Genomic DNA, 26,586 nt, shown 5'->3' with positions numbered 1-26,586 from the left:
GTGGATGATCCATCTTGGCCTCCTCCGGAGGCCCCCCGCTTCATAGACGCCAGCCTTCAGCCAATTCGATTCACTCCACGTGATGTCAAGAAACAGCTGAAGGCATGGATACTGCAAAGGCTATGGTCCCTGACAATATTCCGGCAATTGTATTGAAGACTTGTGTTCCAGTTCTTGCCATGCCCATAGCCAAGCTGTTCCAGTACAGATACAACACTGGCATCTACTCGGCAATGTAGAAAATGGCCCCGGTATGTCCTGTACACAAACAACAGGACAAATCCAGCCTGGCCAATTCCCACCCCATCAGTCTACTCTCAATCATGATGGAGGGCATCATCAACAGTGCTTTCAAGCGGCACTTACTTAGCTCACTGATGCTCAGTTCGGGTTCTGCCAGGGCCACTTAGCTCCTGGCCTCATTACAGCCTTGGTTCAATCATGGACAAAAGAGCTGAACTCCAGAGGTGGGGTGAGAGTGATTGCCCTTGACATCAAGGGAGCATTTGACGGAGCATGACATCAAGGAGCCCAGCAAAACTAGAGTCAATGGAAATCAGGGGGGAAACTCTCCGCTGGTTGGAGTCATACCTAGTACAAGGAAGATGGTTGTGGTTGTTGGAGGTCAATTATCTCAGTTCCAAAACATCACTGCAGGAATTCCTCAGGGCAGTGTCCTAGGCCCAACCATCTTCAGCTGCCATCATAAGGTCAGAAGTGGGGACGTTGGTTGATGATTGAGCAATGTTCAGCACCATTCGCTCAGATACTGAAGCAGTCTATGTCCAAATGCAGCAAGACCTGGTCAACATCCAGGCTTAGGCTGACAAGTGGCAAGTAACATTTGCCCTACACAAGTGCCATGCAATGACCATCTCCAACAAGAGAGAATCTAACCATTGCCCCATGACATTCAATGGCAATCCCCCACTATAAACATCTTGGGGTTACCATTGACCAGAAATGGAACTGGGCTAGTCATATAAATACTGTGGCTACAAGAGCAGGTCAGAGGCTTGGAATCCTGTGGCGAGTAACTCACCTACTGACTCCCCAAAGCCTGTACACCATCTACGAGGCACAAATCAGGAGTGTGATGGAATACTCTCCACTTTCCTGGATGAGTGCAGCTCCAACAACATAAGAAGCTTGACACCATCCAGGATGGATCCATTATTCAATATCCCTTGTGCATTTGTTTTAAAGTTTGCCTCAAACTGCAGAAATACTTCATAATATTTCACTTTACTGCACTTTTCAGCTGTTTATGAAGATAATTCAATAAAAAATATTCTGCAAGAATATGTAGAAGCAAGATGATTAGTATACAAAAACATTGAAGAGTTTCCACAATCCATAGGCGATACTGAGAGGACTTAATAGATTGCTTCAATATTTTTCAACTTTCCTGAAATGAAACTGGAAAATACCCGACATTACTTATATAATCTTAAGCATTATATCTTTCAAATCTACTGCACGAGTTTTCTTTTTACAGTGCTAAAAGTAGAACTTGAAATGATACAATTACTATCCCGAACGGACATTATCTACCTGTTACATGTTGATATCTGGTTCGGCCCAGCATGGAATGCATGGCATGACCCATTTCATGGAAGAGATTCTCCATCATTCCAGGAGTTAGAAGTGTTGGGGAGGACTTTGTTGGATGAGGCAGGCTGAGCATCAGTACCACAACTGGAAGCTGGTACTCCCCATTCTCCAGCAATCGGCCACCCCGGATTGTAAAGTGACAGTCCTTAAATGGATGCAAAATAATTTTATTCAAATGTTGTTTTCACGCTTCACAGTATGTACCATCAAGAAATTATCACTGACAAGACAATAAACGAGACACAGTCAAATCATTGCTGACTGTAGACGATGATATAGCAGAAGTTCAAATAACGACTATAATTTTTTTTAAATTAACAGCAAAGTCCAATTGTATCTGTATTTTTAAAGGCATTTTTCAATTTTTTCTGTTCTTGAAGGCAGAGGTCTTCTACTGCACCAACACTGGTATTCTGTGGTATAATATGTATCTAAAAAAAAGTTAGTGAAATAAAAGCAAACTAGAATCAATTAGATTTGCCATGAAGTAATTCTATACACAAACTAAAAATGAAAAAGAAAATCAGTTCTAATTTATTCATTTCTTTTTGAGCACTGTCTAGTGAAAGGTGTGCATGCTTTCAATACAATTTTTGTTCCCAGCACCCGTCCACTTGACCTTCAAGACGAACAAAAGTCAAAACAGAATACGGGCCTCGAGGCTTCAAGAGATAGTATGGTGCAAGTTCAGAAGGGATGTGGAAATGAGGATGGGATCCTGAATTCAATATGTTAGGGAAAGGGAGTAAACAGAAATGAGTAAGGACAATGTTGATGGGTGAGTCAAGTTTCAATGGGGATCTAGTGGGTGTGAGCAACAGCACAGTGAGTGAGTTGCAGCTTCTGTATGATGGATAATGTCAGACTGGTGAGGGAGGCGTTTGAAAAGTTGACCCTCGGGGCGACTGGCTAACAATTTCAGTGGCAGCGGTGGGCAATGTAAAGGCCGAGCCAGATAATGTTGCAGAGGTTGCTATTTTGGTGAATGATAGAATAAAGGCTCGGATTCTGCAACACTTGCCACTATTGACGGTCTGCATGGCACCTCAATTTCCGACTCTGTAAAGCAACAGGGACCTGCTATTCGACAATTTGGACTGATCGCCCACAAGTTACATTGATTTCCATGCAGATTTATTTACAGCCAATATCAACAGATACAGAAACTGCTCAGGAGCGCATCCACATGTGTAAACACCATTGAAAGGAATATACTGCTTCTGTTGGCGTCTTCACTTTTAGTTGGCGTCTGTTGCAATATCACTTTAAGGGAAGATGCCAATGATGTACACATGTTATCGCAGAGCCAGGATGGAAAGCAACATGTGACCAGCAAGCTGCGTTTGCTGTTGGTGTTGGTTGTTGTGTGTTGAATCCCTATAGTAGACCTGTTTATTAAGCTCTCCTGTAACGTGTATCCAGTCCTCAAATAAATAGAACCTACTTATAGTTTACTAATCATGTGCCTGTGATTGGTGAGCTAAAGAAGTCAGAAATGCAACATGGTCATAGCAGCGATGAGTTTGAAGGCCACAGGAAGATCCACAGACAAGACTTGGTACAGTGCAAGCTGCCTGCAGCAAAGGCAGAGGTTGCATATGCATTAAAACCCTGGGAGACAGACTCCCTCTTCAGACAGTGCGTTGCAGAACAATGAGTATTTGATTTGTGGGACAGCTGGATCGGTGGTATCTGGGAAAAATGAACTGGCTCAGGATGCATTGTGCAAGATCAGTTTTGAGTTGGGCAGAAAATCTGGAGGGCCATTGAAACGTCCTCTGTTGCCATTCCTGCACAAAAGGTTAAAAAGCATGCAAAATGGAAAATCAGTATCACTGGGATGAGTGTGGCACAAACCTGAACAGCATTCAAAAAAGGGACGAGAATAAAAAAACAGCAGCTGCATTGCTGAATCTCTCCACGGAATAGAGAGATTACAAATCCTCTAAATTGGGAGCATCTGTTACAGACAGGGAACATCAGAAAAATTCCAGCTCTGAACAAGGGTCATACGGGCTCGAAACGTTAACTCTGCTTCTCTCTCCATAGATGCTGCTAGACCTGCTGAGTTTTTCCAGCATTTTCTGTTTTTGTTTCAGAAAGATGACCAACAAATTCCCCAGCATGCATTGGAAAGCCACAGATGTTCTATCCGAATTTAGGCCTTTTACGCAAAGGATGTATCCATCTTTGATTTATCCATCACAGAAACAGACAAACAAGGAGTGAAAATAAAAGATAATCATTGGAAATGAGGGGCTGCATTGAGTGAACACTTCCAGCCTGTCTGAGGAGGATCAGAAGGGCCCTGTTAAGCTGTGGAGCATGCTGCAGAATCAGCTTTGTCTAAACGTGAACTTCAGAATCCACCAATTGGAGCTGATGGCTTAAAGACAACAGCCACGAGTCAACTGATCAGTTCGTCAGCAGAAGCTGTGATAAGGACAGGGTTTGCAATTTTTCTGTGCTGTCTGAATGGATAATGGAGCTAGTCATAGCTTCAACACTGATCAAAGCCTTCCAAGAAGACTTTCTGGAGGTAAAAAAAGGTCATGGTATTGACACCCTGCTAAAAGGCAGCAGAAAATATAAAGCCATTGTGACTGGACAACAACACCTGCAAGCACTGGGTGCGGTTACCAGTATTGGCGCAGCAGCCAAGTATTGGCGGAGCTCGCCAATGCAGGAACTCTGGTTCCAGAGGTACAGCCAGAGGCTACAATAAAATACAACCAAACAAAAAGAATGTGCAGCATACTGGCAACAACATCAGGCAGTGCACCAGAGACCAACATAAACACAAGCACATACACAAGGTTAGCAGCAAGACACACCAGGATGAAGATTCAGAGTGGAGAAATCTTCAACGAGAAAGCAAACAGGCTTTCCACATTGTGTAAAATTGACAATGTGCAACATTGACAAAGTGCAGATGAAGCCACACAGCTAGAGGCATTTGATACTATCAACATCATACTCCCAAAGAAAAGCAGCATAGACAAGCTCGCTGCCAAAGTTAACATAGGGGCGAGCACAAACATTTCACCAGTCAGGATCCTGAAGGGCATTTATTTGGACCATTGGAAGTCAATGATACAATCTATGACAACCAAACTGACTGTATAACAAGTCAGCCATTCATTGAAATGCAGGTGCGTCAAGTCTGCAAGGAAACCACAAGTATTCTACCTGGTTGACACGAGCGAACCAGTAGTAACAGTGTTACCAGCGTATACGAAACTCAACCTTGTGACTACGTACAAGATTACCAATACGCCAATCATAGCAGAAAAGGCCAAAAATAATCTCACTGAGTCAGTCTGTGACTTCCAACAGACATACCCAGATTCAACACTATAGGAAATTTTAGAGGTGATGCTGTACTACACCTCAGAAGATGCAATCCTGACTATCAACCCTCCTTGAAAGTGCAACATGCAGACAATGGAGAAGCTCAAGAGTGAGTTGGATGTCAAGGAGTGTAATGGCATTATCTGTCATATCAACACACCGACTGGTGCAGCTCTATCACATACATGCTGAAAAGTGATGGCACAACCCAGCATGCTTGGGCCCAAGACATCCAAATCTCATTCTAAAGAGATGCCTGCACAAGATCCTGACATTAGAGGAATTGAGTCCCAAATTCACAGCAGCAAAGTTTTTCTCCAAGTTGGATGCCAAGCATGAGTATCGATTGGTTCATTTGGAAGAGATCTCTCAAGAAATCATTACTTTCAGGGCACCATTCGGAAGATACTGCTTCCACAGATTACTTTTTGGTTTATCTGTTAGTTAGAATCTGTTTCAGTATGGGCAGAATTACAGAAAATGTTCCTGGATGCGTATGCATTACTGCTGATATTGCAGTGATGGCAAAGAAGAACGTGACTGAAATTTAGGCTCACTAATGACATAAGCCTGTCCTGAAGGGCTCATCTTCAACAGCAAGAAATGCCAGGTGAATGTGGGTCAGATTTATTTTTTCCACTCTATTTATTTGAATTCCGGGATCCATCCTGACCCAGGCAGACTCAACGACTTACACATATGCCTACTCCCCAGGCCAAAGAAGACTTGCAGATGAGCCTTGGATTATTCAACTTCTTAGCACCATGCATACGCAACTTTGCCAATAGAGCATCGTCACTTAAGAGAGCCGTTAAGGAAGGATGTTCCAAACGCATGGAAAAAGGACCATCAACAAGCGTTGACCAAACCACTGGTGGATGCACCATCCAGACTACAGCAACTTCTAATAAAAATGCAGGGATATGACTTCGAAGTCCATTACAAACTGGGTAGTAAAATGGTTACTTCAGACACACTAAGCAGGTTACCAAATCCAAAAAGAACTGCGGATGTTTTGCTATGACAAATAGACGGCATAGACATCCAAGTAGAACACGTATCTCAATGTCGATCTCATGAGTTTAGGTCAACGCAAGTACGACTAAGTTCAGGAGGGAACAGCAAATGATCCAAGACTGAAGGCATTGTGGGGAATTATTGTAAAAGGGTGGCCTGATAAGATACAAGTAGTGCCAAACAGTGATGTATTTCACTGCTAGCTATTTCAAAAGGCATGATTTTCAAAGGAAAGCAGGTGCTTGTACCTGAAGCTCTTTGCCAGGACATATTGCCCCATGCCCCTGGTGTAACTGTGACAGAGAGTGGACGAGGCACCTGGCAGGGAAACTCTATTAGATAACAATCAACAATGAAATCGAAAAGGTAGTGAAGATGTGTGAAGCTTGCCAGAGTCACCAACCACAAGGAACAAAAGGAAGTACTACACCCTCAAGAGGTTTCATCACATTTTTGGTCCAAAACATCAACAAAACTTTCATTATCCATGGCAATGACTTTCTCCTAGCCACTGATTACTTTTTCAAGGGCTGAATTCTCTGGTCAGCGAGTGGGGGCAGGGCCCGCTCACCGACACGTAAAGTGACGCATGGTGACGTCCAATGGGCATCCCGACATCACCGCTCGTCATTTAGATTTTTAGGCTTATTAAGGCCTGTTAAAAATTAATTTAAACAATTAAATGAGCTGCCCGTCCAACCCCAAGGTTGGCAGGCAGGTGAAGAGTCCAGGTGGCCTTCGCATTTTTCATGGAACCTCATCCACGGGCGGGATGAGGTTTCATGAAGTGTTTAAAAATTGTTTTTTTTTTAAATCATTGATATGTCCCAGCTCATGTGACACTGTCACATAAGGGGACGTTTCAAAAGTTTTCAAATACTTTATTAGAAATTTTAATCTTAAAATCTCCCTGAAGCACAGAGGTTTCTGCTCTCTTTCGTGCGCATGCGCGAAAGAGCACGCTCCCAACTCAGGGAATTCCTCCCCACCTGCACAGGGAGCTCTCAGCGCTTCCCGGCGACCGTTACGCTGGATGGGCCTTAATTGGCCCGCCCAAGTAAAATGGTGGCGCTCACCCAATCGGGGGCGCCAATCGGGGGCGCCAATCGGGTTCGCGCTCGCTCCCGCCCAAACCCTCGCCGATGGTGGTCAAAATTCAGTCCCAAGTTTCCAATCATCAGGCAATTGAAGGGTACCTCATGTGCATCTGTGGCAGACACAATAAGCACAACATTCAGTTTGTTTGGCACACCTGAAAAGGTTATATCAGGCATTGGACTACAATATACTTGCAGAACTTTTAGGGACATGTGTATTAAATGGGGCATAAACTATACAACAACCTCACCACACTATGTCCGATCCAACGGTCTTTTTATTTTATTCTTTCATAATCTGTGCTTGCTGGCAAGGCCAGCATTTGTTGCCCATCCTTAATTACCCTTGAACTGAGTGGCTTGTTAGGCCATTTCAGAGGGGCAGTTAAGAGTCAATCACATTACTGTGGGTCTGGAGTCACAAGTAGGCCAGATGGGTAGAGATTGCAGATATCCTTTCCCAAAGCACATGAGTGAACCAGATGGTTTTGAACAACATCGATAATAGTTGTTATGGTCACTATTACTGGGACTAGCTTTCAATGCCAAATCTACTAACGGAATTTAAATTTCACAATTGTCATGGTGGGATTTGAAACCATGCCACCAGAGCATTAGCCTGGGCCTCTGGATTACTAGTCCAGTGACATTACCACTATACCACCATCTCTCCCTTGCCGAGCAAATGGTTGCACTGTCAAGGCATTAATCGCGAAACACAAAGGAACAAATATAAATCTCTCCATTGCGATGTTATACTTGGGGCAACATTTTTACACATAGGCTTACCATCACCAGCAGAAATCATGTTTGGGAGGCAGGTTTGGACAATCATGCCAAGCCATTACCTGCCCAAATTCTCAGGAATACAGGGGAAACTTCTCAAAAAACAAGGAAGGATGAAGATGGCACATAACCACCATGCAAGAGCAGAAGTGCTTTGTCAGCGCGTAGGAAAAAAATGTTTGGATCATACATCCCACCGAGGGAACCTGGTTTCCTGCAAGTTTCTAAACAGCCAAGATCCTGAGTCACAACACTGAATGGGGTGGTATTAAGGAGAAACAGAAGCCAGCTAAGAGAATTGTCAAGCCGGATAACGCTCAGGACTGAAATTGCATCTAGAACACATCCCAAGATGAACTTGGGTGAGTAAAATTGTGGAAGACCGCCATGAAAACTATCAGCACTCCGATAATACACTGGGTGCCAAAGCAACTACAAGACAAGAACGCCAAAGTGATAAGTCTAGGTCCCAGGAAGGTTATACCATCACAAGATCCAGGAAGATCAGTAAGCCATCTACACGTTATCACAGAATCACAAAATCACACAGTGCAGAAGAGACCCTTTGGCACTGAGTCTGCACCGACACGTGAGAAACACCTGACCTACCTACCGAATCCCACTTACCAACACTTGGCCCACAGCCTTGAATGTTATGACATGCCAAGTGCTCATCCAGGTACTTTTTAAAGGATGTGAGGCAACCCATCTCCACCACCCTCCCAGGCAGCGCATTCCAGACCATCACCACCCTCTGGGTAAAAAAGTTTTTCCTCACATCCCCCCTAAACCTCCTGCCCCTCACCTTGAACTTGTGTCCCCTCCTGACTGACCCTTCAACTAAGGGGAACAGCTGTTCCTCATCCACCCTGTCCATGCCCCTCATAATCTTGTACACCTCGATCAGGTCGCACCTCAGTCTTCTCTGCTCCAACAAAAACAACCCAAGTCTATCCAACCTCTCTTCATAACTTAAATGTTTCATCCCAGGCAACATCCTGGTGAATCTCCTCTGCACCCCCTCCAGTGCAACCACATCCTACCTATAATGTGGCGACCAGAACTGCACACAGTACTCCAGCTGTGGCCTCACCAAGGTTCTATACAACTCCAACATGACCTCCCTACTTTTGTAATCTATGCCTCAATTGATGAAGGAAGTGTCCCAAATACCGTTTTCACCACCCCGCTAACATGCCCCTCTGCCTTCAGAGAGCTACGGACACACACGCCAAGGTCCCTTTGTTCCTCAGGACTTCCTAGTGTCATGCCGTTCATTGAATACTTCCTTGTCAAATTACTCCTTCCATAGTGTATCACCTCACACTTTTCAGGGTTAAATTCCATCTGCCACTTATCTGCCCATTTGACCATCCTGTCTATATCTTCCTGTAGCCCAAGACACACAACCTCACTGTTAACCACACGGCCGATCTTTGTGTCATCCGCAAACTCACTAATCCTACCCCTGACATAGTCATCTATGTCGTTTATATAAATGACGAATAATAGGGGACCCAGCACAGATCCCTGTGGTACGCCAATGGACACTGGTTTCCAGTCACTAAAGCAGCCTTCTGTCATCACCCTCTTTCGCCTACAACTAAGCAAATTTTGAATCCACCATATCACATTACCCTGGATCCCATGTGCATTTGCCTTCTTTATAGTCTCCCATGCGGGACCTTGTCAAAGACTTTGCTGAAATCCATATAAACTACATCAACTGCACTATCCTCATCTACACACCTGGCCACCTCCTCAAAAAATTCAATCAAATTTTTTAGGCATGACCTTCCTCTGACAAAGCCATGCTGACTATCCCTGATCAAACCTTGCCTCTTAAATGATGAATGGAGCTCTATCTTTTGTGCAAATAGTTTTCACAATCATCCTACAGTGTACGTATGTTTACTCTTAATGTATGCAATTTTATCTTTGAGGAAAAAAAAGGGATGTTGCAATATCAGTTTGAGAATATGCAAATGACATACACATCATCGTAGAATCAGCAAGCTGTGTTGCTGTTAGTGTTGGTTGCTGTTGTGCGAGAATCCCTTGAGTAGACCTATTTATTGAGCTCTCCTATAACGTGTATATATATTAATTCGAGTCTTCAAATAAATAGGACCTACTTATAGTTTACCAATCCTGTGTGTATGATTGGTGAGTTTGCGTAAAGAAGCCAGAAATGCTACAGTGCCTATGCTTGATTCCATGTCCAAGGGAGAGAATTTTAGCTCCTCCTATAATTGTGCTGCTTTTCAAAATGTAAATGCAATATTAAGAAAAAATCCTTCAAAACAAAATAGAAATCGGTAATGTTTGGATATGATAGAGCAAGATAGACAAATAAACCAGAGGGAGGTCCAGTAATATTTGGGAGTGGGAGATAAGAATATGGAATTATCTTGGTAATCTCTAACAAAGAGAGAAACTGACTTTAAATCTGGATAAAGGTGCACTTTGAACGATCCCAATGGCCTTGAATTTCCATGTGGAAATGCAAAATTTACAAATTAGTATCGAAAGCAGCAGAGCCGCTGTGATTGATGATGATTTACTTGCCTGTGTCTTTGGAAAGCTGTTAGAAGAGTTGTTGACCGGAAAGCAAAGCACTCAATGCCGATGCATTTATTGGAATTTCAAAATTCTAGGGTGTTGTGGTTTCTCAGTACCCAAATACTTACAAATTATGAAAACGCTATTTGGCTGTAACTGAGAACTGGTTAGGGAATTACTGTAAGGTCTGATAAGTAGTAAACAATTTCAAAATAATTTTGGTTTCGGGGGGGTGGTGTTGTTGGGACAAGAAGCCAGTAATAGGTGGAGATAACCAAGAGATGTCACAGACAAAAGGACAAAGTGGTGTTGAAGGTGGTGATATTATCTAAAGGAATGTGCTAATTAAGGGTAGAAAGCAGGACAAGCAAGGTACAGATAGCCCTGGTGGGGTGGGGTGAAGGAATACTAAAAAGGCTAAAAGGTAGAGATAAAACAATGGGTGGAAATACACTTAAAAATAATGGAAATAGGTGGGAAAAGAAAAATCTATATAAATTATTGGAAAAAAACATAAAGAAGGGGGAAGAAACGGAAAGGGGGTGGGGATGGAGGAGACAGTTCATGATCTAAAATTGTTGAACTCAATATTCAGTCCGGAAGGCTGTAAAGTGCTTAGTCGGAAGATGAGGTGCTGTTCCTCCCGTTTGCGTTGAGCTTCACTGGAACAATGCAGCAGGCCAAGGACAGACATGTGGGCATGAGAGCAGGGTAGAGTGTTGAAATGGCTCGGCACGATGCTGAACTCTTCCGCCGCCTTCATCTCCGTGCTCACTTCTTTGGGCAGGAGTCCTCTCCCCGTTCAACGGATCCTTTTACCGACCTCCAATATTTTCCCTCTACCTGGACCCCTCCCTTTGGATTCTTACCTTCTCTTGATCTTTTCATTGAGAACTGTCGGCGTGACATTAGTCGTCTCAATTTCTCTGCTCCTCTCACTCATTCTAACCCATCTCTCTCTGAACTTACTGCACTCTGTTCTCTCAGGTCCAACCCTAACATTGTCATCAAACCCGCTGACCAAGGGTGGTGCTGTTGTTGTCTGGCGCACTGACCTCTACCTCGCAGAGGCTAAGTGTCAACTCGCAGACACTTCCTCCTACCTCTCCCTGGACCATGACCCCACCACTGAACATCAAGCCATTGTTTCCAGGACTGTCACTGACTTCATCTCCTCTGGAGATCTTCCTTTCACAGCTTCCAACCTGATAGTCTCCCAACCTTGGACGGCCTACTTCTACCTCCTAACCAAAATCCACAAACAGGACTGTCCCGACAGACCGATCGTGTCAGCCTGTCCCTACCCCACGGAACTCATTTCTCGCTATCTTGACTCCCTTCTCTCTCCCCTTGTCCAGTCCCTTCCCACCTACATCCATGATTCCTCTGACACCTTACGTCACATCAACAATTTCCAGTTCCCTGGCCCCCAACCGCCTCCTCTTCACCATGGACGTCCAATCCCTCTATACCTCCATCCCCCACCGGGATGGTCTGGTGGCACTCCGCTTCTTCCTAGAATGGAGGCCCGAACAATCCCCATCCACCACTACTCTCCTCTGTCTGGCTGAACTTGTTCTCACACTGAACAACTTCTCCTTTAACTCCTCTCACTTCCTCCAAATAAAATGTGTGGCTATGGGTACCCGCATGGGCCCCAGCTATGCCTGTCTCTTTATGGTGTATGTGGAACATTCCTTGTTCCAGTCCTACTCCGGCCCCCTCCCACAACTCTTTCTCTGGTACATTGTTGATTACTTCGGTGCTGCTTCATGCTCTCGTCGGGACCTGGAAAAATTTGTTAATTTTGCTTCCAATTTCCACCCCTCCATCATTTTCACATGGTCCATCTCTGACACTTCCCTTCCCTTCCTTGACCTCTCTGTCTCAATTTCTGGTGATAGACTGTCCACCAATATCCATTACAAGCCTACCGACTCCCACAGCTACCTCGACTACAGCTCCTCACACCCCGCTTCCTGTAAGGACTCCATCCCATTCTCTCAGTTCCTTCGCCTCCGTCGCATCTGTTCTGATGATGCCACTTTCAAAAACAGTTCCTCTGACATATCCTCCTTCTTCCTAAACCGAGGTTTTCCACCCACGGTGGTTGACAGGGCCCTCAACCGTGTCCGGCCCATCTCCCGCGCATCCGCCCTCACGCCTTCTCCTCCCTCCCAGAAACATGATAGGGTCCCCCTTGTCCTCACTTATCACCCCACCAGCCTCCGCATTCAAAGGATCATCCTCCGCCATTTCCACCAACTCCAGCATGATGCCACCACCAAACACATCTTCCCTTCACCCCCCCGGCGGCATTCCGTAGGGATCGTTCCCTCCGTGACACCCTGGTCCACTCCTCCATCACCCCCTAGACCTCAACCCCCTCCCACGGCACCTTCCCATGCAACCGCAGAAGATGCAACACCTGCCCCTTCACTTCCTCTCTCCTCACCGTCCAAGGGCCCAAACACTCATTTCAAGTGAAGCAGCATTTCACTTGCACTTCCCTCAACTTAGTCTACTGCATTCATTGCTCCCAATGCAGTTTCCTCTACATTGGAGAGAACAAACGCAGACTAGGTGACCGCTTTGCAGAACACCTTCGGTCTGTCCGCAAGCATTACCCAAACCTCCCTGTCGCTTGCCATTTCAACACTCCACCCTTCTCTCATGCCCACATGTCCGTCCTTGGCTTGCTGCATTGTTCCAGTGAAGCTCAACACAAACTGGAGGAACAGCACCTCATCTTCCGACTAGGCACTTTACAGCCTTCCGGACTGAATATTGAATTCAACAATTTTAGATCATGAACTCTCTCCTCCATCCCCACCCCCTTTCTGTTTCTTCCCCCTCCTTTTTGTTTTTTCCAATAATTTATATATTTTTCTTTTCCCACCTATTTCCATTATTTGTAAATGTATTCCACTGATCATTTATCTGTACCTTTTATGCCCTTTTAATCTTATTTCACCCCACCCCCACTAGAGCTATCTGTACCTTGCTTGTCCTGCTATCCACTCTTAATTAGCACATTCTTTTAGATAATATCACCACCTTCAACACCTTTGTTCTTTTGTCTGTGACATCTTTTGGTTATCTCCCCCCCACCTAAACCAGCTTATATTTCACCCCTTCCCTAATTTTACTTAGTTCTGTTGAAGGGTCATGAGGACTTGAAACGTCAACTGTGCTCTTCTCCGCCGATGCTGCCAGACCTGCTGAGTTTTTCCAGGTATTTCTGTTTCTGTTTTTGTTTTGGTTTCCAGCATCCACAGTTCTTTGCTTTTATCAAAATAATTTTCCTGTTGCTTGGTAACAATTCTGTTATTTCACCTTTTCTAATTTGCCATTTTGATTGAATCTGCTCTAGACCTATTGCTGTAAATTTGCTAGGAGTCTTTTATTAAATCACAAATTATTAATCATGTATTCAAGTGCAATACTGTGCTTTTCATCTCTATTTTCACACTGAAGTGAAAAAGTTTTCCCAACTGCAATTGCGACTGCTTCTTTTTAAAATAAAGTGCTATTTAGAACCATTCATAAGTCCCCCATTGTGACAGCTACTGCCACACCATAAACACTTCACACACCTTTACATATCTACTTATCAATAATTTAAACTTCTAAAACAGGTCCAGCATAATTGCAATGCAATATTCTGCAGCAGGTTCAATGATTGTATTCTGTAACTAGTTAAATGGTCGTTTGGTAGTACAGAACTTGAATATTGCTGAAAAATGAGACATGTTACTGAAACTTTTCATCTTGCACTCATCAGGACAGCTACGCAAGATAAACCAACAGTAAAGGGAACAACAATTTATACAACAGGAGAAGCAACCAATCAATCAGTACTTTCTTCACATGCAGTACAAATTGTTGTTCCCATTACTGTTGGTTTATTGTGCACAGCTGTCCTGATGAGAGCAAGACGAAAAGCTTTGATATCATGTCTCTTTTTCCAGCAATAATTATAATTGCATTGTGACAAAAATTAGCCTCTTCTGGGTCACCGGAAAGTGTTTAAAGATAATAAAAGTTTTAAAAAGTGATTTAAAAAGTATTTACAAGTATTTAAAATTATTATAGAATATTCACCTGCCTTTGCGCTGAAGACTAACCTCAAGAGGCGTGTCTTCAGCTCGTGATACCATTACAGTGTGTGGCTTCATCTGGAATGCGCCATGCTGCTAGCTTTGCAGACTGTTTCATCATTGGACTGTGCAACAGCAAGAAGTGGAAGTTCTCATTGCAGCCAACAAACAAGGTAAGTTCACATTTCTCAGTGTAGTCAGCAGCAAACTGCTGACTGCAAAAATCCAGGCCATAGTGTTAGAAGGTCACCACAAGGTGAAAGAAGGCACTAAGGTTGTGCATTAGACCTTTAGCTGAGAAGGGGGTGAGGGGATGACACTGGGGGCATGGAATGTACAAGGGGAGGCAATGCTGTGCAGACACTGGTGGGGGATAAATAGAATAACTTTGGTTTTGTCCATGTTAAGTTAGAGAAAGTTCTCCAGTTATCAGATAAGTAAACAGCTCAATTTGGTCAAAGTCCAGGGTGATGGTAGAATTCAAACTGGGTGCAGTCAGCATGCAAGTGGAAGCTGACCACATACCTATGGATATCAAAGAGACATCTACAGGATGAGAATTAGGCCATAGGTTACATTTTCGCAACTGCCATGTGCAAAAAAAAAATTTGGCCATCAAACCCACTCCTCCTAATTCAGGAGATCCATTTGGCTTAGCCTGTCCTGAGTGAGGTAAATAAACATGGATAAGTTGACCAATAAGAAAAAGCCCTGGAAACATTCTGCTGCTCTTAAAGTTATTAAAGCATAAAAATTAAGATAACAATGTAATAATACAATTTACATCATTCAGGCCTGTCCACTACCATTTTACAGATGACACTTCCATTGTCCTACAGTGAAACAATGTTAATCAAGTGTTTAAACATCGATACTTAGACTTAACTCTAACCTTCAATTATTTTTCTAAGATGTTAGGGAATAGAGATAGTTTAAGTAAGTTATATTTGTATTTGTGGGTGTTAGGAGTGAGTTTTAGCTTTAAAGTTTAATTTTAATTCGTATTTCTTTATCTGTGTTAAGAAAGGTCAAATGGCGTTTTAGTTTCACTTTAAAAAGGTGCTTGCATTTCTAATGAGGAGTTTTATGAGCCCTAAAGAGAAGGGTGGAAGGATTGGACTGCTGCCTAGCAATAGCAGCCCAGGGAGGCAGGGCCCTCCCACAGACACACACAGAGAAGAGAAATAGCAGTTGTTTTGGAAGCTGTTTTAGTGCAGTTGGTTCTGAAAATTGCTGCCAGGAGACAATGGGGCAAAGGGGATAGGTAGCCAGTCCCAAGCTAAAGAAAAACCCAAAATCCAGAGGAATGGAAGAGGGGAAAGTCCAAAGAAGACCTTCTAGTCAAAGGAAGGACAAGAACCTGGGAAAAGGTCCTGTTAAGTGAAGTTAAGAGTGAGGGGCAGAAAGAAAGACTCCAAGATTCAGATTTAAAGAGGCAAAAAGCTGCAGAAGGCAGATTTAAAGTGAGAACAGCTTGCAAGAGACAAGAGGTCCAAAGAAACAACTGAAGGTCCATAACTCTTTGCTACGGGCATGTGAAGCAGTGGTGTACTGTTGACGGCTGAGTCCGAGAGACAGAGCGTGTGGAATACAGCTTGAATGCATGTGGGTGATCCAAGGAGGAAGAATATCTGAAGAAGAGTTTGAAACCCTAGAGGTGAACCCTTGCAGAAGGTGTCTGAGAGAAAGTGTCTGTTTGGGAGAAGATTCCAAGGCGAGCTCTTGGAGAGTGGAGATTGGAAACCCTCATGTGAAGGACAGAATTCAGTGAGACTGGTTGGTTCGTGGTGTGACAAGCATCTGGGGGGAGTTGAGGAGAGATCCATAGCATCTGGTTGAAGTGCATCTGTCACTTGATTTCAGAGTGTGGTGTGTCTAACCACAGGGTGCCATAGATTTACATGGACTGTGCACTTACTGTGTACATTAGAGTATAAGATAGCTTTTGTAACTTGTGTTATCCTTTCAAATGTGTATACATCTGTAAAGGTATAGTTGTGGGTGAAGGAGTATTGTAATATAGTTCATCTTTTCTTGTTGAATAAATGTTTTATTCTTTTGTTAAAAGTTCATCAGTTGACCCGTGCCTCTGTTCAGTAGCCACTTTCCGCGTTTCTAAACAAACAAAGTTAGGATCTATCAAGTTCGGTTCCACTCTGAGATGAGGCTTGTCTAGGGGTGACCTCAGCTGGGATCATAACATAAGATTTATCCTGCTCTTCTATATGCCAATTTCCTCTACTATTCTCCTTTATCACTTAAACATGGTAACTCATGTTGAAATACAGTTCTCTCGCCCTGATAGCTCTCAAGAACTTCAGTCATTTGGCCAACCTTCATATATATTCAAAGATAGTGGGGCTGAACAATGGGGCATCACAAACAGGTGCAATCCTGTCCTTACTGAAATCTACTCTCACACAAAACTCATTTCATTGGATAGCAATCAGGATTGGAAATCTGGCTTATTATTTTCTGTGCCTGCGCAAAAGCCAATTTTAGTGCCCTGTCTCTCCACCCAGCTATATCAAACAACAATTAAATCAATATGCTATTATTTACTTTTGATGACAACATATTCTAAATGTCTAATATATGACCAACAGGGCAGGAGACAGAGAGAATTTTAGCTCAAGCTTGTTAATTTTGAGCTCATACCTATGGCTTGTCAGCTTTTGATATTATACCGTTCAAACAGCTAGTTCAAAACAAAAGAATGCTCCTACTAAGTATGAAATACTAAGTAGGAGTTATAGACACTATATGAAGCGAGCTCTGTGAGCCCTCAAATTCCAATTGTAAAGGATTCCTTTTGATGGGCTACTTAATTGAAATATTTAAGCACAGTATTTAACAGACAATGAATGTCATTTGATTGCAGTTAGCTATCCAAATAAGTAGGCTGTCATAGAATTAGTTGTGAATTATTACTCCACTGAAGGCATAACATTTTGGCTACCCGTCTGCATCAAAGAGCCCGCCAGAACTTCAAAAGAAAAATATTTCAGCTTTCTACTCATATTTATTATAATATGTACAAATACTTCATTAGTAATGCTTAGAGAGAGAGGGGGGGGGGGGGGTTTCAAAACAGGTACACTGTTAACTTTGAACTTATCTCAAATAAGAACATCCAATCCTGCCAAGTCTTCTGGGGTTCGCTCTAATTAGAGAGACGATGCAGCTGTGCATCCTACAAGGAGCTGATTAAAGTTGGAGGGGGGTGGAGGGGCAGAAAATCTGCAGGAACTACACCTCATCAAGGTTTCAAAGGGATGTTACACAGAGAGATAAATGAGTAAATGAACAAAACATCTTGCAAGCCTCTGCAAAAACTCCGATCATCTCAACTTTTGTTGACCTTCCAAATCCAAAAGTAACAAGCATGTACCACTAGATGGCAAAAACAAATGAGGAGGCAGGAAATAGAGCCTGTGGGAAAATGATGGTGCAATACAGCATTTTAATCCTTTTAATAGATGGCCAGGTTAAAGGAGCTACAGCATGAATGGCAAGGAATATTAGCTTAGGCCACTCTACTGCACTTTTCCCAGAGGACAGTAATGTCATATGCCTGGCAGGAGGTGGCAGCCAAGACCAGCACTCTATGCTACTTCCAGTTTCACCTCATAAGGGCTTCACAAAGAAAATCATCCTAACAGCTGCATGCTGATTGGTCAGTTACTGATACACAAAATGGACTGCAAGTTGAGCACATCTGATTTGAGGTGTCAGCTGTGGCTCAGTTCATAGCACCCTCGCCTTTGAATCAGAGGGTTGTGGGTTCATGTCCCACTCCCGGAAACCAAGAACTGTGATTGTACTCAAAAGAGTTGCAATCTGTGACTGTTGATAACTCGAAAGAGTTTGAGCACATCTGATATTGTACTCAAAAGAGTTGCAATCTGTGACTGTTGATAACTTGAAAGAATTTTTGAGCACATCTGATACTGCAATTTGCACCTCAAGATAACTCTGCTTGTACAATAAGTTGGTTTCTGATACAAAAGAGCAGTCTTGACTTGGAGTCATTCTGTTGAGGCCAGCTTGATAATAAGAGGTTGAAGGAATAAAGGAAAGTGAAGCTAAATGCTTCCCCCCGAACCTAAGGGTATCATCATCATCTCGGATTCCACTGGTTGGTGCTATACCTAGCACAAAGGAAGATGGCTGCAATTGTTGGAAGCCCATCATCTCAGTCCCAGGACATCGCTGCAGAAGTCCCTTAGGGTAGTGTCCTAGGCCCAACCACCTTCAGCTGCTTGAATGGCTGTCATAAGTTCAGAAGTGGAGATGTTCACTGATGGTTACACAGTCTTCAGTATCATTCGCAACTCCTCAAGTGCAGAAGTCCTTCTCTATATGCAGCAAGACCATAGCAACATTCAGGCTTGGGCTGATAAGTGGCAAGTAAATTTGCGCCACACATGTGCCAGGCAACGACCATCTCCAACAACCATTGCCCTTCGACATTCAATGGCATTATCATCACTGAATCTCCCACTGTCAACATCTTGGGGGTTACAATTAACCAGAAACTGAACTGGAACAGCCATTATAATACTGTGGCTATAAGAACAGGTTAAAAGCTGGGAATTCATCTAAACATTTAGTATAAAATATATGAAACATAGAATATTAGTGAGAACATACCTGATGGGGTTTGTCAGATCTGTGGAAGAAATCACAGTAAATGTATCCCACAAGTCCATCAGTTTCATCAACCACAGCCTAGAAAAGGAGGACAACATTGATCATTCTAACAGAATTTCAGAACAATTTATTTTAAGGAATCAATTTTCATCAGACATCAATATCTTATACAGGTTATTCAAAGAAGGTTGTTCTTTGCAGTGTATAATTTAAACACACCAAAATTTCAATTTAGAAGTGTTTTAAAAATAGAACAGTATCAAAAAGCATTAAATCATAAACTTGATCGGGCAATTCATTCATCTTTTTGTGGAAATAATCAAAAACGAAAAAAGCTGGAATAAGGACCACCTCTTAGACTTAAATCACTTAACCCTTCAATTCATTCTATATTAGGATCCACAATTTTCAGCTGCCCACTAATTTTGAGCCCATAGTCCTCTATTCCTCAGTAGTCTGTCTAGGGTTGTACGGATTATAAACCTCAACACCACAAAACAGAAGAAAGTAAAAGTAAGAATGCTAATTAAGTTTTTCAAGCTTAAGTTCAATCCATATCTCGACCTCAATGGAATAAACATATTACAGGTCTTCCAATATTAAAATCTTGTGATCATTACAGGAACTCAAATCTCAAAAGGTGGACTACAACTATTTATAATAGGAGTTTTACTACAAGTATTTCAACATTAACTCACCAGTTTTTGGACATCATCAGACCAAACTTCCCCTTTCTCTGGCTCTTCTAAACATAGTGAGACACCTAATAGCTGGGTGAAAAGCAGGTTCAAGCCATCCATACAGGCCCCCAAAGAAAAAAATGGGCTATACAGACTAGGATCTATGTTGAACCTGCAAATGAGACCAAAGAAGCCATTAGAAACTCATTTCTTCAAAACAACAATGGGTTTATCCACTTTCCTCAAGCAGTGCAAGAGGGTGCAAGAGGTCTTATAGTGGATATAAATACATATTGTTCCATTATTTGTGCCAAATATGGTACAGATAACTATAATTCACTTTCCATGGAATGAAAATTCAACATGCAAAAGAAATAAATATTAAGCTGTCCTTTCTTTACTGTCTTTTCTAAAAGGACCAAACTGCTGAACTGAATCCATTACTGGCTACAACAAAAGTACACAAGGAATCTTGAAAAAGGATGGTATGAGGATCATAGTTGCGCTGATTTAAAAAAAAATGTTTAATGTAGCACCCCTACCTTTATATTCCATTTTTGCAAGCTTCTAAAACAAGCCATTAATGCAGAATTTTACACAGATTTACAAAGAATTGCTATAGAAATTAAACATGGAAATAGGTCATTTGGCCTACTGATCCAGCTTGGTGTTTATCCTACACACAAGCAATTGTCCGAATGCATGCATGCTCTGTTCCGATATCCCTTTATCCCCCTTTCCTTTAACAACACATTTAAGCTGAGAGGTATTTTAACCTGACCTGTCTGGCAGAAACTGGATGGATAAGTATTTAAAATCCAATAGGTGATTCAACCGTTAACATCCTACTTGGATTCTGCCATTGCCAATTTTTACTAAGCCAACAGGTGCAAGGAAGTAATCAGGCTGACTTCAATTTTTACTCTGGCCGGAGCAAGGAAGTCACTGTGACTTTCACACAAAGTGACGGCCTTTTAAAAGGGGAATAGTTGCAGAAGGAGCCATTCAAGGCAAGTTTATTTTTAAAACTTACCTTTGTGGGGCCAGGAGGAGCCAGTATGAGTTCCATTGAACCTCACAAGGAAAGCTTACGCTTCCTCTGCCTCAGATTTCCACTGTGGGATATCTGCTGAAAACTGGTCTCCATATTTGCATGAGTGCTAGCAGCTGGTCTTTGGTCATCGATACCCCACAGACCTGCAGCCACTTCACCCCACAAGTCAATCAGTGGCAGGTCAATAACCCACTGGGTTGTCATAGCTAGGTGGGAAATTGCCTGGTCCATGGTTTCCTACCAAAAGCCCATTGTGAACTATAACACATCCCAATTCTAAAAGGAGATATTTCATAACGTTCAAAGATGCATTCCAGTGAGAATGAAAGGCTCTCGGATAAGGATGCATCAAACTGAAAGAAAAGGACCCTGCGAGCATGTGAACATATGAAACAGGAGAAGTAGGTCATACGGCCTCTCGAGCCTGCTCTGCCATTCAATATGATCCTGGCTGATATGTTTGTGTTTCAAATTCCACATTCCCATCTACCCCAATAACCTTTGATTCCAATACCTAACAAAAATCTATCTACTTCTGCTTTAAAAATATTCAATGATCCTGCCTCCACCGCCTTCGAAGGCGGAGAGTTCCAAAGTCACACAAGTGCAGGGGTACGGGGAAAAGGCAAGGCAACGACACGAGGTCATAATGCTCATTTGGAGAGCTGGTGCAGACACGATGGGCCAAATGACCTCCTTCTGTGCCGTTAAAATTCTGAACCCTCAGAAAAAATTCCTCATATCTGTCCTTAAAAGGCAGCCCCTAATTTTATAACAGTGCCCCCTAGTTCTGGACTCACTCACAAGAGGAAATGTCCTTTCCACATCCATCTTGTCAATGCCACTCTGGATCTTATATACTTTATCAAACCTCCCCTCGCTCTTCTAAACTCCAGTGGAAACAAGCCCAGTCTGTCTAGCCTTTCCTCAAAAGTCAACCAGCTCATTCCAGATATCAATCTAGTAAGCCTCCTTCTGAACTGCCGCCAATGCATTTACATCCTTCCTTGTATCAAATTGAAAGAAAAAGACTCTGCGAAGATTAGTGGTAGGTCAGAACATTGGACAAAATTTTAAAACCAGCAAAGAATGACTAAAAAAAGTAATAAGGAGGGAGAAAATAATGACGGGGAAATTAGAGCATGAGAGAAAGCTAGCTAGAAATATAAAAGCAGATAATAAGAGTTTCTACAAGTACTTAAAAAGAGTAACTAAAGTGAGCATGGGTCCCCTAGAGAGAGTGTCTGGGGAATTAATAATGGGGAATAAGGAAACACGGAAGCATCGAACAGGTATTTTGTCTTCACTGTAGAAGACACAAATAACATCCCAGAAATACTTGCAAATCAAACAGTGAAAGGGAGGGAGGAACATAAAACAATTACAATCACCTGGGAAAGGGCGCTGAGAAAATTACTGGAACTAAAGGCTGACAAGTCACCAGGACCTGATGGACTTCATCCTAGAGCCTTAAAAGAAGTGGCTGTTGAGATGGTAGATGCATTGGTTTTAATTCTCCAAAATTCCCTAGATTCTGGAAAGGTCCCATCAGTTTGGAAAATAGTGAATGTAATTCATCTATTCAAGATAGGAGGAAGAAAGAAAGTAGGAAAATACAGACCAGTTAGCCTAACATCTGTCATAGGGAAATTGCTGGAATCTATTATTAAGGAGTTATGGCAGGGCACTTAGAAAATATTAACACAATTAGGCAGAGTCAACATGGTTTTGTGAAAGAGAAATCCTTAGAGTTCTTTGTGGAATTAACAAATAATGTGGATGAAGGGGAACCTGAAAATGTGATGCACTTGAATTTCCAGATGGCATCTGATTTTTTTAAAAATTCATTCATGGGATGTGGGCTTCACTGGCTGGGCCAGCATTTATTGCTCATCCCTAGTTGCCCTTGAGAAGGCAGTGGTGAGCTGCCTTCTTGAACCGCTGCAGTTCAGGTGGTGTGGGTGTTAGGAAGGGAGTTCCAGGATTTTGACCCAGCAACAGTGAAGGAATGGCGATATATTTCCAAGTCAGAATGGTGAGTGACTTGGAGGGGAACTTATAGGTGGTGGTGTCCCCATCTATCTGCTGCCCTTGTCCTTCTAGATGGTAGTGGTGTGGGTTTGGAAGGTGCTGTTGAAGGAGCCTTGGTGAATTCCTGCAGTGCATCTTGTAGATGGCACACACTGCTGCTACTGTGTGCCGGTGGTGGAGGGAGTGAATGTTTGTGGACCGGGTGCCAATCAAGCGGGCTGCTTTGCCTGGATGGTGTCAAGCTTCCTGAGTGTTGTGGGAGCTGCACTCATGCAGGCAAGTGGGGGGTATTCCATCACACTCCTGACTTGTGCCTTGTAGATGGTGGACAGGCTTTGGGGAGTCAGGAGATGGGTTACTCGTCGCACTATTCCTAGCCTCTGACCTGCTCTTGTAGCCACAGTATTTGTATGGCTAGTCCAGTTCAGTTTCTGGTCAATGGTAACCCCCAGGATGTTGATAGTGGGGATTCAGTGACGGTAATGCCATTGAACATCAAGGGGCGATGGTTAGATTCTCTCTTGTTGGAGATGGTCATTGCCATTGTGGTGCGAATGTTACTTGCCACTTGTCAGCCCAAGCCTGGATAATATCCAGGTCTTGCTGCATTTGGACATAGACTGCTTCAATATCTGAGGAGTCGGGAATGGTGAACATTGTGCAATCATCCGTGAACATCCCCACTTCTGATCTTATGATGCAAGGAAGGTCATTGATGAAGCAGCTGAAAATGGTTGGGCCGAGTACACTACCCTGAGGAACACCTGCAGTGATGCCCTGGAGCTGAGATGACTGACCTCCAACAACCACAACCATCTTCCTTTGTGCTAGGTATGACTCCAACCAGCGGAGGGTTTTACCCCCGATTCCCATTGACTCCAGTTTGGCTAGGGCTCCATAATGCCACACGCTGTCAAATGCTCCCTTGATGTCAAAGGCAGTCACTCTCACCTCACCTCGGGAGTTCAGCTCTTTTGTCCATGTTTGAACCAAGGCTGTAATGAGGTCAGGAGCTGAGTGGCCCTGGCGGAACCCAAACCGAGCATCAGTGAGCAGGTTATTGCTAAGCAAGTGCCATTTGACAGCACTGTTGATGACCCCTTCCATTACTTTACTGATGATTTGTCCTGCTTTTTGTATACAGGACATACCGGGGCAATTTTCCACATAGCCAGGTAGATGCCAGTGTTGTAGCTGTACTTGAACAGCTCGGCTAGGGGCGCGGCAGGTTCTGGAGCACAAGGCTGGAATATTGTCAGGGCCCAAAGCCTTTGCAGTATCCATGCCTTCACCCTATTCTTGATATCACATGGAGTGAATCGAATTGGCTGAAGACTGGCATCTGTGATGCTGACGACCTCCAGAGGAGGCCTAGATGGATCATCTACTTGGCACTTCTGGCTGAAGATTGTAGCAAATCGACTCTCATTCTCTTTTGCACTGATGTGCTGGGCTCCTCCATCATTGAGAATGGGGATATTTGTGGAGCCTCCTCCTCCAGCGAGTTGTTTAATTGTCCACCATCATTCACAACTGGATGTGGCAGGATTGCAGAGCTTAGATCTGATCTGTTGGTTGTGGGATCGCTTAGCCCTGTCTATCACTTGCTGCTTATGCTGTTTGACACACAAGTAGTCCTGTGTTATAACTTCACCAGGTTGACATCTCATTTTTAGGTATGCCCAGTGCTGTTCCTGGCATGTCCTCTTACATTCTTCATTGAACCAGGGTTGATCCCCTGGCTTGATGGTAATGGTAGAGTGGGGGATATGCCAGGCCATGAGGTGACAGATTGTGCTAGAGTACAATTCTGCTGCTGCTGATGGCCACAGTGCCTCATGAATGCCCAGTCTTGAGTTGCTCGATCTGTTCGATATCTATCCCACCTAGCATGGTGGTAGTGCCACACAACATGATGAAGGGTATCCTCACTGTGAAGCTGGGACTTGGTCTCCACAACAACTGTGCGGCGGTCACTCCTACTGATACTGTCATGGACATCTGCACCAGGTAGGTTGTTGAGGATGAGGTCAAGTATGTTTTTCCCTCGTTGGTTCCCTCATCACCTGCCACAGACCCAATCAAACAGCTATGTCCTTTAGGGCTCGGGCAGCTCGGTCTGTAGTGGTGCTACTGAGCTACTCTTGAGTGGTGGACATTGACCCAGAGTACATTCTGCATCCTTGCCACCCTCTTTGCTTCCTCCAAGTGCTGTTTAACTTAGAGGAGCACTGATTCATCAACTGAGGCAGGGCGGTATGTGGTAATTAGCGGGAGGTTTCCTTGCCCATGTTTGACCCGATTCCATGAGACTTCACGGGGTCCAGATTCGATGTTGAGGACTCCCAGGACAATGCCCTCCCGACTGTATACCACTATGCCGCCACCTCTGCTGGGTGTGTCCTGCCGGTGGGACAGGACATACTCAGGGATGGTGGTGGCGGTGGTGGTAGTGTCTGGGACATTATCTGTAAGGTATGATTCCGTGAGGATGACTATGTCAGGCTGTTGCTTGATTAATCTGTGAGACAGCTTTCCAATTTTGGCATTAGCCCCCAGGTATTAGTAAGGAGGACTTTGCACGGTTGACAGGGCTGAGATTGCCGTTGTTGTTTCCGGTGGCTAGGTCGATGCACCTGTGGTCTGTCTGGTTTCATTCCTTTTTTTGTGACTTTGTAGCAGTTTGTTACAACTGAGTGGCTTGCTAGGCCATTTCAGAGGGCAGTTAAGAGTTAACCACATTGCTGTGGGTCTAGAGTCACATGTAGGCCAGACCAGGTAAGGACGACAGATTTCCTTCCCTAAACGACATTAGTGAACCAGATGGGGTTTTTTACAACAATCGACAATGGTTTCATGGTTATCATTAGGCTTTTAATTGCAGATTTTTATTGAACTCAAATTCCACCATCTGCCGTGGCGGGATACACACCCAGGTCCCCTGAGGTCTCTGGATCACTAGTCAAGCCACTACACCATCACCCTCCCCTCAATAAAGTGGCCACATCAATGGTTCCTACACAAAATAAGACTTCATGGTGTAGGGGTAAACATATTATCGTGGATAGAGGATTGGTTGGCTAACAGTAAGCAGAGAGTAGGGATAAATCGGTAATTTTCAGCTTGGCAAACTGTAACAGGAATAAATGCTGGGGCCTCAACTAATTACAATCTATATCAATGACTTGGACAAAGGGACCAAATGTATGGTTGCGAACTTTGCTGATGACACAAACATAGATAGGAAAGCAAATTCTGAGCAGGACAAGGAGTCTACAAAGGATTTAGATAGGTTAAGTGAGTGGACAAAAATTGGCAGATGGAGTAAAATGTAGGAAAATGTGAACTTGTCCATTTTGGCTGGAAGAATAGAAAAGTATTATAGTATTTAAATGGAGAGAGCAAAACTCTGCGGTACAGAAGGATCTGGGTGTCCTGGTACCTGAATCACAAGAAGTTAGTATATAGATACAGCAAGTGATTTGGAAGATAAATAGAATGTTGTCAAGGGGAATGGAATATAAAAGTAGGGAAGTTTTGCTACAGTTGGACAGATCATTAGTGAGACTACATCTGGAATACCATGTACAGTTAGACCATAAGACATAGGAGCAGAAATTAGGCCATTCGGCCCATTGAGT

At 43.4% G+C, this 26,586-nt stretch overlaps 1 protein-coding gene across 2 annotated transcripts in view; it reads right to left on the bottom strand.

Annotated features, from left to right (window-relative positions):
* The window catches only part of mipepa (mitochondrial intermediate peptidase a), a 172,719-nt gene that overhangs the window by 83,569 nt on the left and 62,564 nt on the right, over window positions 1-26,586 (bottom strand). For both annotated transcript variants that reach the window (XM_078545421.1, XM_078545422.1), the window contains exons 11-13: window positions 19,879-20,032; window positions 19,181-19,258; window positions 1,555-1,759 (exon numbers count right to left, since the gene is read on the bottom strand). In XM_078545421.1, coding sequence (XP_078401547.1) covers window positions 1,555-1,759; window positions 19,181-19,258; window positions 19,879-20,032 — 437 coding nt within the window. The remainder of the gene's footprint in view (window positions 1-1,554; window positions 1,760-19,180; window positions 19,259-19,878; window positions 20,033-26,586) is intronic.

Source organism: Cetorhinus maximus, chromosome 7 (genome assembly GCF_964194155.1).
Source record: "Cetorhinus maximus chromosome 7, sCetMax3.hap1.1, whole genome shotgun sequence".
Classification (NCBI taxonomy): Eukaryota; Metazoa; Chordata; class Chondrichthyes; order Lamniformes; family Cetorhinidae; genus Cetorhinus; species Cetorhinus maximus.
The sequence above is the reverse complement of the archived record's forward strand: the minus strand, read 5'-3'. Positions and strand labels throughout refer to the sequence as shown.